Source organism: Mauremys reevesii, linkage group 9, assembly GCF_016161935.1.
Source record: "Mauremys reevesii isolate NIE-2019 linkage group 9, ASM1616193v1, whole genome shotgun sequence".
Taxonomy (NCBI): Eukaryota; Metazoa; Chordata; order Testudines; family Geoemydidae; genus Mauremys; species Mauremys reevesii.
Genome location: NC_052631.1, coordinates 49859792 through 49874685, shown reverse-complemented (window position 1 = coordinate 49874685; position 14894 = coordinate 49859792). Strand labels below are relative to the sequence as shown.

Genomic DNA, 14894 nt, shown 5'->3' with positions numbered 1-14894 from the left:
TGGTTCTCAACCGGGGTACACGTACACCTAGGGGTACACAGAGGTCTTCTGGGGTTTTATCAGTTCCTCTAGATATTTGCCTAGTTTTACAATAGGCTATATAAAAAGCACTAGCAAAATCTAAAAACTAATATTTCATACAGACAAAATGAGAGAGCGATTTTTTTCAGTAATAGTGTGCTGTGACATTTTTGTATTTGTCTGATTTTGTAAGCAAGTAGTTAAGACAAATCAGACTCCTGAAAGGGGTACAGTAGTTTGGAAAGGTTGAGAACTACATCAACAGAAGAGCTTGTGGCTGTGCTGCTGCAGTGTAGACATGCCATTAGTAAACAGTCCTGAGCACCGGATTTTTGGCTTTCTTGGCATTGCAGCGTGACCATAATAAAAGCAAAGTGGGTGTACATAAGCAACACATCTGTTATAAGACAGGAGTTTTTCGGATCAGTGGTCCATCTTGTCCAGTGATGTACAGCTCATTCTTTGAAGAGGGTTAACTCCATTGTTAATTATGGTCTGTGGGCTGGCATATATGATTAGGATTAAATACTCTCTCGACCTGCAGAACTTCCAAAGATCAGGGTAGAATATGGCATTCATGTAGTAACTAGAGGTCTAGTTACTAACCCTTATTTGTTCAGTACCTTAGTCTCACATTCAGTGAGAAAGCATGCTCATAAATTTGACCACCATTATTTCTGCCCTCTGTTGCTTTCTCTAGTCTCCATTGTTTCTTGCCCTCTTCTGTTTCCCATCTTCTTTCCTCTGGATTTTCATCCCCGCAGCAACTTCTGAAACACACTCCCGTGTAGGATTCACTGCCTACCCTCTTCCCAGCTTCATGGACTAAATTGTGATCCCATTTGTTACCATTAATTTGATATTGGGATGCTAATTCGAGAGCTCATTGAGACTAATTTAAAAATTGCTTCGAATTTAATTTGCAGAATAAATGTCATGTGCGTGGGTGGTTGCACAGTCCTGATCTATTCTGATATCCTGCCACAGACTGTGGATACTGCTAGATGCTTCAGAAGAAGATGCAAAAAACCTGTTCTTAAGGAAATTTCTTTCTAACCTGACAATTCATGGTTGGATTATGTCCTGAAGCATGATTTCCCCCCACTCCCCAAGTGACAGTAGCATATTCCCATTTGTAAGATTCTCCTCAGGTGGTTCAGCTTTGGGAAATTTCTAGAAAAGCAGTGCTTTCTGGGACTACCTGAGCACTCCCTAGCGGTACTGAGTGTTCAGAGAAAAGGTTACGAAGTTGTGTGCTTCCCATCTACCTTGGCTTTTTTCCTCCTCTGGCAAGCTGCAGGTGCCAGAACTTTTTTCTTTGATTCCTTAAGAATTTTTTGTGGGTGAGACTTTAAATTATTTAAGTGGTTTTTCTGGCCTTGTATAGCTAGATTGCCATACTGTCTGAGACTGTTGCATCATGTACTTTCTGGATCTTAAAGATTCAGAGAACATCCCACTTGAAGCAGCACAGTCTGTGTTTTCTTGCTGTCAGATGCACACCCCTGCTGCCTAATGCTATTTCCTGAGCTGGTTTTTGACATGCTAGGTCTTCATACTTTGGGCATGTGAACATAGGTCCAGGCTTTCCTTATAGGGTTCTGATCTATCTTGTGCTCAGCCTTATTCTTCTGAGGGACAGGATAGAAGGTAGTCGTCTTTTTGAAGCTCCCTGAAGTGGGAGATGCAGAATCCATGGCACTCAGAACTGGCACCTTTTGCTTACTTCAGATTGGCTCAACAGTCTGTGCATGTTTGTGGGGCACATTTGTTGCCAAATAAGAGACAGAGGAGACTGAGTCTGATGCCAATGACTTCAGGGGTGTCTCCGCCCTAGTAGGAGCCTTATGCTGACTCTGGATTCCTTGTTGCCAATTTGTTTTAATTTAGCCAGAGGCTTTCTAGGCTAACTTCCATCAAGCACAGAAGCAAGAAGTAAAGTTTAGAGGGGCTTTGTGCCAGGTGACTCAAATATCAAATTTCTAAATTTTGATACAAAATTACTAAAGATAGTTAAGACCCAGGCAGACTGCAAAGAGCTACAAAAGGATCTCTGAAAACTGGGTGACTGGGCAACAAAATGGCAGATGAAATGTAATGTTGATGATAAATGCAAAGTAATGCGCATTGGAAAGCATAATCCCAACTATACATATAAAATGATGGGGATCTCAAGAAAGAGATCTTGGAGTCATTGTGGACAGTTCTCTGAAAACATCCACTCAATGTGCAGTGGCAGTCAAAAAAGGGAACAGAATGCTGGAACTAATTAAGGGATAGATAAGATAGAAAATATCATGTTGCCTCTGTATAAATCCATGGTACTCCTACACCTTGAATACTGTGTGCAGGTATCACCCCATCTCAAAGATATATTGGAATTGGAAAAGGTTCAGAAAAGGGCAACAAAAATGATTAGGGATATGGAATGGCTTCCATATGAGGAGAGAGTAAGACTGGGACTTTTCAGCTTGGAAAAAGCTAAGGGGAGATATGATTGAGGTAAGTAGATAAGGAAGTGTTTACTACTTCTCATAACACACAAACTAGGGGTTACCAAATAAAATTAAGAATTAGCAGGTTTAAAACAAACAAAAGGAAGTATTTCTTCACACAATGCACAGTCAGTCTGTAGAACTCCTTACCAGAGGATGTTATGAAGGCCAAGACCATAACCGGGTTCAAAAAAGAACTGGATAAATTCATGGAGGATAGGTCCATCAATGGCTATTAGCCAGGGTGGATCCACAACACTCAAGGAGTGGGCAGCACGTGAGCAGATCAGAGGCCTTAATTTCAAAGGCATCTCTAGCTCTTCCAGTGAATGCTGATCCATGTTACTTCTGACTCTCCCTTTCACCGTGCTGTTCCCTTGGTATTGATACCCCTTCTGCAATCTGTACAGTGACTATTGTTCACTGTAGAGATCCATTGGGATCCCTCCTTTGCATCTGGAGAATTTACCAGTCTCCTGATTCATAATCATGGTTCTAGAGGGCTCTTGGTCAGCCTAGGGGTCATATAGTATGGACATGGAGGCTTTTTCTGGATCATTCGGGCTTTTGGCTTTTGGGAAGATGGGGAGTGGGATGTCACTTTCTCTTAGACACCAGTTGGGCCTTCTTCTCCAGGGCAATGCAGGTTTGTTGGGGAAACATTGGTGTAGAACCCCTTTTCCTGTCCTCATTTACCTCCATGTTGTCAAGGATCTCTCTCAACTTCCTGGAGGCCAGAGGATCATAAGAACTTGCTTTTTTTTTTTGTTCATCCTCTGAGAAGTAAAAGTACATTGCATTTTAATCTCTACCCCTAACTGACAACATGATAATCTGTCGGATTCAAATGGAGAGGAAGCAGGCAGTGTTTTCAAATGATCCTCTGCTACTGATGATGAAACTAAGTCTTCAGATTCTACAATCATGTCTACACCTTTGTCACTTCCTAATGACTGCAGACAATTTTGAGACTTGTTCGTATTGATAGTGGCATCAGAACTGGAAGTTGCCACAATCCAAGAGAAGACTCATCACCTTTTTTTGTCGTGTTACGTTGAAAGATTGCTCTGCTTGACAGTGACAGCTTGTTGAACCTTGTTTGAGATCAGACAACCCCAGTATCTGCACTGGTTGTCACCAAGAAGACAGATTATTTGCACTAGGTCCTGCAACAGGGATCCCTCTGTGCCTTTCTGCACCTGATTTCTGGTTGTCTCTGCAGATATCAGTAATGTCAGGGGTTCAAGAGTTTCCCAGGGTGGACTTGATTTAAATCAAATTGATTTAAATCACTAGTCAGGAAGATTTGATTTACTCATGGATTTCTACATAAAAGTGCATTCTTGTTGGTTGTTATAACCTTAATACATATTCTTCACAACTCAGAGATGTAGGTTTCATTTTTAGAAGGTACACACTATACATTTTAAAGTGATTTATTTTGAAAACTTTTCAGATTAGTTTTACAGCTATATCAGAAAATGAATGATTGTTTGCTTATTTCATTTACCAAAGGTAATTGAAGCAGATAATTCACCTCCTAATGACTTCATATACATCTCCAATTCAACAGGTTAATCATTAATATTTGGAGGATTTTCTTGCCATGCTGTGTTAGGAGAACATCACCAGACAGACATTTAAATTGTTTTATTTCACTAAAACAATGTTATGTATTCTGGATTTTTTTTCTTCAACAGAAAACATATAATCTAACAAAACAAGCATGAATTTTTGTACGTGTATTGGGACACAGTCCTTCCCCAAAATCCTTGGGGATCCCAAGAGCCCCAAATCCATGGAGTTCTTACACCTAGGAGAAGTAAACCATTCCCCCCTGCTTCCTCCCCCATCCCTTTTCCTAGGAGAGATACCGGGATTCAACTACAGAGGGATGCCTTCCTCCTCCCCTTTCCCTGAGAATTCACCCAAGGAAAGATCAACCAGGTCCTTAACAGAAAAGATTTATTAAAGAATAAAAAGAAAGTAAACTGTCTCTGTAATACCAAGATGCAAAATACAGGGTTTAACTTATAAAAACTGGAGAGACTTCCCCTCCCTCCTCCTCCTCAGCATAATTAAAGTAACAGCAAACAGGAATAAAGAATTTCCTTTAGCAAACACACCATTGCAAATGTAGAAACCAAATTATAAAACTAATCCGCCTTTCTAATTAATACATTTAATTTTTTAAAATCAGGTTTGTTTTTGTTAAAATTGTTTAAAATAGTTAAATGAAATATTTTAAAAAAATTAACTGTTAGCCAGGTCAACACGAGAAATTTAAAATACTGGCTTCTGCAGCTAACGCAATAGTCTTCACCTTAATTTTCCTGTTTGTTCATAATCTAGAAAAGAAAAACAAGCTTTCCTGCTTTTTTCAGGTCCCAATTGATTTCTCACTTTCTACACTGGCAGAAGAAGCTACTGCTGTTACAAGAGAGATCACTTCAACAGCCTCTGAATCCAAGTGCTTAACTGACTTCCTCCAGTTCACTTATGTGACTTTTTTAAAAACATCAGCAAACATATATTTCTTGAATGGTTCACCCTTAGTTCTGAAGTTTATTATAGTTGGCATTATGGAGGGATGATTGCTGGATGTCCATGTCATAGCCAACTCCTCTTCTTCAGCAGTTAAGGTTTGACCCTGGTATCGAGTATTGAGAATATTTGCAAGACAATGAGCTGGAGATAGTGCTTGTCCCATTCATTTTTTTTAAGGCTTGTAATTTAACTCTGTCATTGCATATTTCTCTTTAAGATCTCACTCAGTTCCTTCCAGATTTCAACAGCATTAGCAATGAAACTGCTATTTCCCTGCAGTTTCTTCGAGGCTACAGAAATAAGCTTCAGGCTACTCAGCATGTGTTCAACATTTGTCTTGAACACAAAGTTGAGAACTTTGGCTGTGACAGTGCCATCTGTTTGTTCACAATTTTGCTCACAAACTGTCATCAGATTAGGCCAGTTCTTGAAAACTCAAAACAGTCCACTATTGAGTTCCATCGCACATCTTGTGGGAGAGTTACCTTGGTTCCTCCCACTTTTTTCAGAGCAGCTGCTGCAAAGTGGTTGTTACAGAAGTATTTTGCAATTTCAACGACATTAGCCTTTATTTCTGGCACCTCCTAGCCAAAGACTTCAGTGTTCATCAAATGAGCACTGCAACCGTATGTTGTCAGCTTGGGACTCTCTTCACTTCCTCCTAAATTTCTTCTCACCTTGGATACATTTGCAGCATTGTCTGTGACCAAGCTGCATACTAGACATTTGAATTTTTTTCAGTTTGTTACAGCTTTTACTGCTACTTCTTGTAAGTATTCTGCTGTGTGTGCATTTCCTGATGTATCAGTTGTTTCTCTAAGGAAGACATTCCCTTCTTCTGTTGTCACACAAGCACATACAACAGAATCATTGTGGACATTGCTCCACCCATCAAGACTCAGGTTAACAATTTCCCATCTAGACCTTTTGCACACTGCTCAATTTCTCTTTCATACACTTGATCCAGCAATTTGCCTGTGACATCTGCTCTGTTAGGTGTACTGTATCCTGGTCTTAATGACTGAACCATGTTAATGAAGTGTGGGTTCTCAATCATATGGAAAGGAGAGCTTGTTGCATAAACAAACTGGGCAGTTTTTTTCATCTATTACCTCTTTTTGTAATCTTCTGGTTCTTATCACAAACTTATCTCTGTTTCTGGATGATGGAGACTTCTTCCTTTTTTGCGCTACAGGTGATGGCCACAGTTATGTGACTTACATGATGTGACTGAAACACTATCATTGGCAGATAACTCTAAAACTATATAAAATGATGGTGACCTTGAAGGTGGATAGTCTTCAGAATTCTGTATGTTGAGCATGGATTCTCCTAAACAAAATAAGTCAATGCAGTTATTTAATTATTACCATACAGCTCATTTAGTATTACTCATTGCATTCACTGACAATCAGTACTACTTTAAAGGTGAAATTATAAAAGGAAGATTTGCCTATTTCAGCTTTTTATTTTTTATCATAATTGCATCTAAAATGATACCATAAACTAACAACTATATTTTTTTGCTCAAACATGAGATATCAAGACTAGTCCAGAGGGAAGACGGGCAGTTTTTAAGAAAGTATGAAATAAAAAAGTTTACCAACCTGAAGATCCTGCATGTTCAGACATGTTCCTTTCATCTTCAATGCAGCTTCCTCCTGAGAAGAAGCACTTCTCATGATGTTTCATTTAGGCAACCAGGTCATGCATTTCTTTGTTGCACTGTTTGCATTTTGCATGCATGCCTGTCTTACTCACAGGTAGAGGAACTTCATTAAAATATTCCCAAACTGCATCTCTTTTATGGCCTGCTGCCATTATAGGTTTTCCCTTCTAGTGAGAGAATGTTATGGTAGATTTCAAATCAATGAAGGCTACATTCAGAAAGACCTCAAGACTTTTGGAATATGCTGCTCAACCAGTTTCACTTTTTTATTCTACTGCCTGTCTCCTCGCATTTATCTCCAGACTTCTTCTCCTTGTCCAGATCTATTCCGCCCCCAACAATTTTAGAAAGAGGTAAGGGATTGACTCTGTGTACATAAATTTGTAGAGGGACAATAGGGTTGAGGTCTTTTCTCACCGCTATATTATTTATTTATTTAAAATATTTTTGCTATTAACAAGCATGTTATCTCTGGAGACACATTTGCAGTTTGAGAACTGCAAAACTAAGCATCTCTGATAGTGCTCAGTCTAGAAAATACCGAGTCCCATTGGATAGATAAAGATTAACCTAAATAATCTATACAGAAGCCCCTCAAACCCCAGAACATTGGGTCCCTAATTCATGAACTATTAGAACTCATTTATAAACCTTTTCTTAAACGTTACAATAATATATTCTCATACTGTAGAATTCGAATTTATAATCCTTATTCCATGATGAGATACATTATAGCTCAAAGATATCTTAATTAAAATTATCTTTAGGTAGGTTTTTTCCTCAAAAAGCATTTTATCAAAAAAATCCAATTTAAATCAAAATTCCAGGAAGCTTGACTTGGCATTCTCCATGTCACCAGTGATTAAGGTATTTTGATATCAATTGCAGGTTTGGAATCAGGTATTCCCTTTTCTTGACCTATCTTCCCAGTGCCTATTAAGACTGTAACTGATGGGTCACTCTGTTCCAGGGCATGCACTCCATGCTTTCTGGATACCATCAGATAAGTCAGAACTCTGACATTGGGCATTGTCAACTGAGCTTAGATCAAGTTACCTTGCTTGTTGGTTTAGTCACAAGCCAAAATAGGAAACCTTCCTTATTTTTAATGGCAAGCTTTGCACAGAAATAAAACTCAAAAGAAAGACTAGATCTGCAGCAGCATCTAAGGGGTTGCTCCAACTTGAACAAAGTTAGCTCTCTCCTCCCCCCACCATTGTCTTTTAGATGAAGAGTATTACTTCTAGAATTTATCTCCATTGCCCCTTCCCCAGAAGTCTCTGCAGCTGAAGAGTATAAAGTCACTTGAAACAAAGGTGAAATTTGGCTCTTTTTTTTTTCTCAACATCAGTCCAGTTTCAAATTTGACAGGTTGCCCAGTAGTCTAGACCCATTTTGCATTTCCTTTAGTCCCTTCTTGTCCCCTGTCCTTTTGGAGATTGTTTGAGTCACAAAAGGGAGTATGCAGAGACTACTTTGAAGAGAGGTTGACCGTCAGCTTCTATTCTTCAAGGGTGTTTCTCAACTACAAATTTCTTAAACATTGCTGTTGAGGGGTCAAGTAAGGTAATATGCTGACTCCTATGTTAGCGTAGACATGGACAGTTTGTGGTCAGCACTATGTTAAGCCAATTCCCTGCTTAGTTAAGTTGTAACACAAGGCAAAGCTCAAGGAATGTTACCTGGCTTCATCGCCCAACTTCCCCACCTATTAGTTAACAGTTCTGCTGTCTTAAGAGCTCTAGAAGGTTTAATGGAAGGAATTAAAGCAGATTGGGATTGCACAGCTTCTTATGATCTCCAAATATTCAATGCTGAAAGAGGGTATTTGCACTGTCCCAATAAGCACTGCTTTTCCAGAAAGGTTCCAGAAGCTCAGTTGCACAGGGGGTCCCTACCACAGGTGTGACTGTATAATGCCAACACTCAGAACGATGGTTAGTGGTGAGTTTTAATAGCTAGAGTAACTGGATGATCTCATACTCAATATAAATGTCTAATCTCTTTCAGCTCCCACTTAGCTCTTTATCTTAATGTCTTTTGGCCAAGTGCTGCATGGTTGTTTTATACTGTGAAGATTATTTCCTTACAGTTCTTAAAGTAGTTGTTTTTCAGCTTCATTAGGGTATCCTCTTGTATTGAGGATAAATAGGAGTACCTGGTATATCTTTCAACATTGGGGTTGAAATGGAGTTTGGAATTCTGTTTTTGCAATGGAAATTATATGGGGGCCTGCTATAGTGGTGAATATCCTAAAGTAATCTAATCTGACTGTAAAGATTGAGTTGAGAAACTTGAGAACTGGTGATGAAATAGGTACTTGTATTGCCCTACAAGATGTAGTACAACATGATTTTTAAGTTACCTATAAATAGAAAATGGGTAACTTTTTTGATTTCCTCATATTAATGTGTAGTTGCAATATGGTAACCCCTCAGAAGTAACTTAGTTCTTTCTCTGCACAGATCTAGGTCAAGGAGGAGTTCTCGTAGACACTATACAAGATCACGCTCTCGTTCCCGCTCTCACAGGAGGTCCAGGAGCAGGTCTTACAGTCGGGATTATCGACGACGACACAGTCACAGCCATTCCCCTATGTCTACTCGTAGGCGTCATGTTGGAAACAGGGTAAGACTGTTACTTTAACACATTGGGATTGTTAAATGTAGCTGTTTGTGGGTGTATTGCAATTTTCAATATGTTTGTCCTTCCCCTTGAACCAAGGAATCTATAAAAGCAATCTGCTTCTCAGATTTGGAAACTAAATTTAATCTTCATGGTGTACTACATTAATAAAAATTCACAGCGAAACATGAGAAGTTTGTTTGTAACTATAAATTACCACATTTTAAATGTTACATTATGATGATTTGAATAATTTTTGGAAGAAAATTGTGATCTCAGGTATTTGTAAGTTTTTGTCTTCTGTGTGTTCTGTTTATTATGAGTGGGTAACTAGTACTTCAGTACATTAATGTTTGGATCTTCAGATATTCCTTATTTGATCACATTTGAGCTTGTAATTTTTAAAGTTTCACAGTGCTTACAGTAACTTAAGGTGCCTGTTCACTGAAAGTTGTACGTTAATGTAGACATTTTTCTAAACAAATGTTGTCTGACTATTAGCACACAATTAAATTAAGATGGTAGTTCTCTCTTAAACAGGTCTGGCAATTACCTTTTTTTGTAGGTTTCAAAATTAATAAACTAGATTTGTTGCATCAGTCTCTTGAAATACACAGCATTTTGTCATAGATTCAGGCACCTTAAACCCTGAAACTTTCTATTAAAAACTTTTAAAGGGTACAGTCAAAGTTGATAGGCCCTTTAATTTATCTGCCTTGTTTGCAAAGTCCATGTAATTTTTGTTGCCAAACAAATGCTTTTTTTTTGTACTTGAATCAGGACTGTATTAGTAGCTTTTTTTAAGAACATCCCTACAATAACAAATAAGTGTACATACCCACTCGAGATAAAATATTCAATAAAGAAATAGGCTTAATTTTTGAGTTTCCAAAGTTTCCTAATCAGGAGGACACTTGAGGGGGAAGATTGGGGAATGAAAGCTGCCTTGATGTCTTCATTAAACAAAAACAAATTAGCTTGACTAAAAAGTCATGTTCATTCTCAACTGTCTAAAATGAGGAATAAAATAAATGCCAAACTACTCCAATATAGAGGTGCTCGCAGACCAGTATACAGATATTCGTATTCACTAGTCAGCACCCTATTCTGTGGATAGACTATTGGACACTTCCAGACAATACCCGCTTCTGGAAATAAAGTTGTGATGCCACTACAAAGTTTGGCATGAGAATTGTGTGCTCCTCTTGGAGTGAGAAATGCAAAACATGTTTTTGTGAAAGCTAAGTCTGAAGATTTGTTCCTAACACATGTCTGTTGTGAGTAAAACTAGCTTCTTAGATAGCAGTAGATTTTTCTGTCTTGAAGTCATGCCAAATCAACTCACGTTTATAAAGTCACTGTATTGCTAAAAGTTTGAAAGGAGAAACTTTTTTTTTGTTCTTCTAGGCAAATCCTGACCCAAACTGTTGTCTCGGTGTGTTTGGATTGAGCCTATACACCACAGAAAGGGACCTGAGAGAAGTGTTCTCCAAGTATGGCCCAATTGCTGATGTTTCCATTGTGTATGACCAGCAGTCTCGGCGTTCAAGAGGATTTGCATTTGTGTACTTTGAAAATGTTGATGATGCAAAGGAGGTAAGCTGGAATATATAACGCTTTTAAAATTTGCAATTCCCAACTGTTAAAAACTTATTCCTGTATAACTAGTACATAGCCCTGTAAAATGTGATTTATTTTTTTTAAACCTTTGAGACAGTGTAGATAAGGAATTAAGGTACAGTATTCATTAATACTTGAAACTGCTATAATGAAAATATGCACCTGAACAAGAACAGCAGTCTTGGAAGCATTGGCATTTTTTTTCTGTAGTCTAACAACGATTCTTCAAAATAACTGATGGGCTTATGAATGTATTTACTCTAACTGATTTGACCAAGTGGTTAAAAGGCAAGCTTCTGAAAGGAATGATTTAGTGATAACTATTTCAAATACCACAGGTTTAAATTTCAGCTCAATTCAGCCCTACGTTGGTGAGAAATAAATAGTTCCACACAGCTGGTTATGTGTGTTTGACCAAAGCTGCTTTTCCCTGCTCGTTGTTGCATTTCACTAGTACTGTTTATATGAATATAATTGTAAATTGCTTTATGATCCTCTGGGATGAATGAAACACTATTTTAGTATTTAAATCTACTGAATGGAGGATTTTAATATGTAATCAGGCTTACAAACCAGTTAACTTTTAATTCTCAATTTGAAGTAGATGAGATATTAAACTCTCCCCTGGTGTGCATTTGATTTTGGATGTAGGTCTTGACAAACGGGTAAATGTATGATAGTCTTAAAACAGTATTTTAAAAGGTTTATATGGTTTTAGTTTTTATATTAGCATAATTAATCAAATATGTGCCCAAAGCCACAATCATCTTGTGTTCAAATACACGTTGAAGCAAAATTTCAAATGTCAATAATAAATACACCTTTTCACAGTGCTTGGAGACTAGAACCTGACCATGGCAGTTAGACTATTAATGTTGCCCATACACAGCTGGAGGTGAAAGTAACTTACACATATCCCAGAAGACTAACTCTATTCATCATATAAGAGCTGTAAGCCATCTTGAGGAATTATTAGATCCTGTCCTTTGTTGGTATCTCAGCACAAAATAAAGGTGTGTTATGCTTTAAACAAAAATACAAGGTAAATCTCGAGTTGTACCAGAGTTACCTTCTTAAATACAAACTCAATTTGAAGATGTGTGTACTGTTACCCGAAGCAAACCACTGGGACCCCCAGCACTTTGGTTGTAATGTTTGCAACTGGCAAATGGATCCAGTATGAGGTTTGCTCCAATGAAACATGCATTAGGAAAATAACCCTTCAGAAGAAGTGGATGCTACCTATAGAGCCTCCAGACAAGCAGTAAAGAAGGCTGCTACCTATAGAGCCTCCAGGCAAGCAGTAAAGAAGGCAAGAAACCTAGCTTTGGATACACTGTATAATGAGATGCACAACTTCTCAATTTGCCAAAAAGAAAATATATATGATCTCATGGACAAGAAACAAAAGGAAGATGACAAAGTGAGCACACCATTCATAAAGGATGCAGGGGTCTTGTATGTAACTGACAGCAAAAATTCTGGGGGTCTACTTAATGTGGAAAACCCTTTATATGCTGTATTGTCATACGAAGCAATAATTAGGAATGTAGATGCTTTCGAGGTCTGCCCACAGGTCACCTGGAAAAGCAGCAGGTCCAGATGAAACGATGGTGGTAATGATCAAAGCCTTGAGAGAGGCTAGGATACGTTGGCTCACAAATTCTGCACTCTGGGAGGAAAAGATAATTCCATATTGGTACTGATATACAAACACAAAAGTGACCTACACAACTGTTTGAAGCTTCTGTGCCTCTGTGTGAAACTGAGAATCATAGCTGCATTCTCTGAAATGTGTAGCCCATTTAAGGAAAAAAGCAGTTTTGCTTTAGAAAAGGAAAATAGTATAATCATTGGCAGACAGTTGATGATAAAATATCTAGCATGGTTCATTGGTTGGGCTTTTTTGTTGTGTGTTGTTTTTTTTGAGAGAGAGCATCTGGCAAAATACGTACATGACTGCTGGTGCATCTCTAATTCTATGAGGTACTGGAGGATCTTGTTCAGATGGTGATGAGTTTGTATGAGGGTTCCATGACAAGAGCCAGTTGCCCTTCAGTGTTTCAAGGAAGGCTTCAAGGTGAAGGTTGGACTCCACCAGGGATTAGTGCTTAGTTCATTACTATTCATAATTGTGATAGACTTCATAGGTAAGTAAATCCAAATTGAAGGTTGTATGAAGATCTGTACAAATAAAATTTTGCTAATGGCCGATGGTGAGGAAGATTTGGTCCAGACAATTGATGCTGGCAATAGGGAACTAAAACCTATAGTGTCAAAATGAGTAAAGAAAAGAGAAATCAAGTGGGTGACTTGCTCAGAACTACGACAGATGAATATCAACATTGAGGGCCAGCACCTAAATCAGGTATCATCTGTGTTTATCTGGTGGGGTTGGTTAGTGACAAATAGAGAAATCAGAGAACCATAACCAAGACAGCTGAGCATGGGGGAAGTCTGGTGCAAGGTAAATGAATTCTAATAAATGAATGCCCAGATTACATATGGGGCAACTATAGAAAACCATGGTAAGACCCGGCTCTTCTGTGTGGATCAGAGATATGGGTAATCAAAGAGAGGCACTTGAGAAGACTTGAAGTTATTGAAATGAGATGTTTGAGGGGAGACCTTGGAGGACCACATGTGGAATATCAGGCATGAAACCAAGGTTTTCCGTATCTGAGAGAAGCTATTAAAGAAGCAGCTGAGAAGGTATCATCATGTACAAAGATGGATGAAAGGCATCCCATTAGGAAGACATCTGAGACTAGTTTGTGGGCTGAGAACAAGAGGACAGCCAAGTAAACGGTGGATGGACTGTAAGGGAGGATGAAGTGGATATGGAGCAAGCATTGGACTGGCAAACTTGGAAAAGACAGATCAACGATACAACCCCAGCTAGTTGGGAAAGGAGGGAGAAGTAGTTGATAGAAACCTGTGTTAGCAGTTATTAGGCTGAAGTTAATCTGTTTGCAGTTAAACTATCTAAATCATGATTGTTTCACTCCATATAGGCTAAAGAGCGTGCCAATGGAATGGAACTTGATGGGAGAAGAATCCGGGTAGATTTTTCCATAACAAAAAGGCCTCACACCCCTACACCTGGAATCTACATGGGGAGACCAACTTAGTAAGTTACTTCAGAAATTGAATAGCGCAAGTGGCATAAAGGAAATGCACATTTAGTTTGCCAAGTAGTCTTTGTTTTATTTTGCGAAATTCTGTGCTCTTGTAGGAATTCTGTATCAACACAATCCTGATTTTTTTGTTTAAGTCCCAGACTTCCAAACGTACACATACAGCTCTTGGTATATGGGCATAAAATAGTAGTGCACCTTGATTTGTGTATTTGCACAAATGTTAATGATGCCAGTCAACATTGCGGCTACATATCAAACAACATTGTCAGGAAAAAAATGTAATCTGAAAATTCTATTTTCAGATAAAGCAACCTTTAAAATGTCAAATGATGGCACTTGTTAACAAAGTAACTGCCACTCAGTTTATGAATGACAAACTTGTGTAATTATCATTGAAGCAAATTCCATAACTTTTATTTAATTCTTACTTGTGGGTAGCCCTCAAAGGTTGTATGCTTTTTCCAACTGTAAAAAGTCGAGATGCATTTGTGTACAATAATTTAGTGACTTGTAACTTTTTTTTGTGTTTAGATAACCATAAATAGAAATAAACTACATGAACTTTTTTCACTTACTGGTAATACAACACTTGAATGCTTTTAAAAAACCTAATGCACCAAAAATGCATCAATTTCAGTACTTTGTATCTACCTGTCTAGTGTTCCTTAATTTAGTCAGTTCTTGCTTCCAATTGGCAGATGTGATTTGTCCAGACCTATCAGCATAATTGTTTTCCATGGGAAATAGTGCCTGGAAAACCAAGAGGGTGTGAGCAGT

General features: G+C 38.3%; 1 protein-coding gene across 1 annotated transcript in view; it reads left to right on the top strand.

Moving 5' to 3' along the window:
- Positions 1 to 14894, top strand: part of TRA2B (transformer 2 beta homolog) — a 35754-nt gene that overhangs the window by 12744 nt on the left and 8116 nt on the right. The window contains exons 3-5 of the mRNA XM_039487675.1: positions 9198 to 9360; positions 10765 to 10953; positions 13992 to 14107. Of these exons, the coding sequence (XP_039343609.1) occupies positions 9198 to 9360; positions 10765 to 10953; positions 13992 to 14107 (468 nt within the window). The remainder of the gene's footprint in view (positions 1 to 9197; positions 9361 to 10764; positions 10954 to 13991; positions 14108 to 14894) is intronic.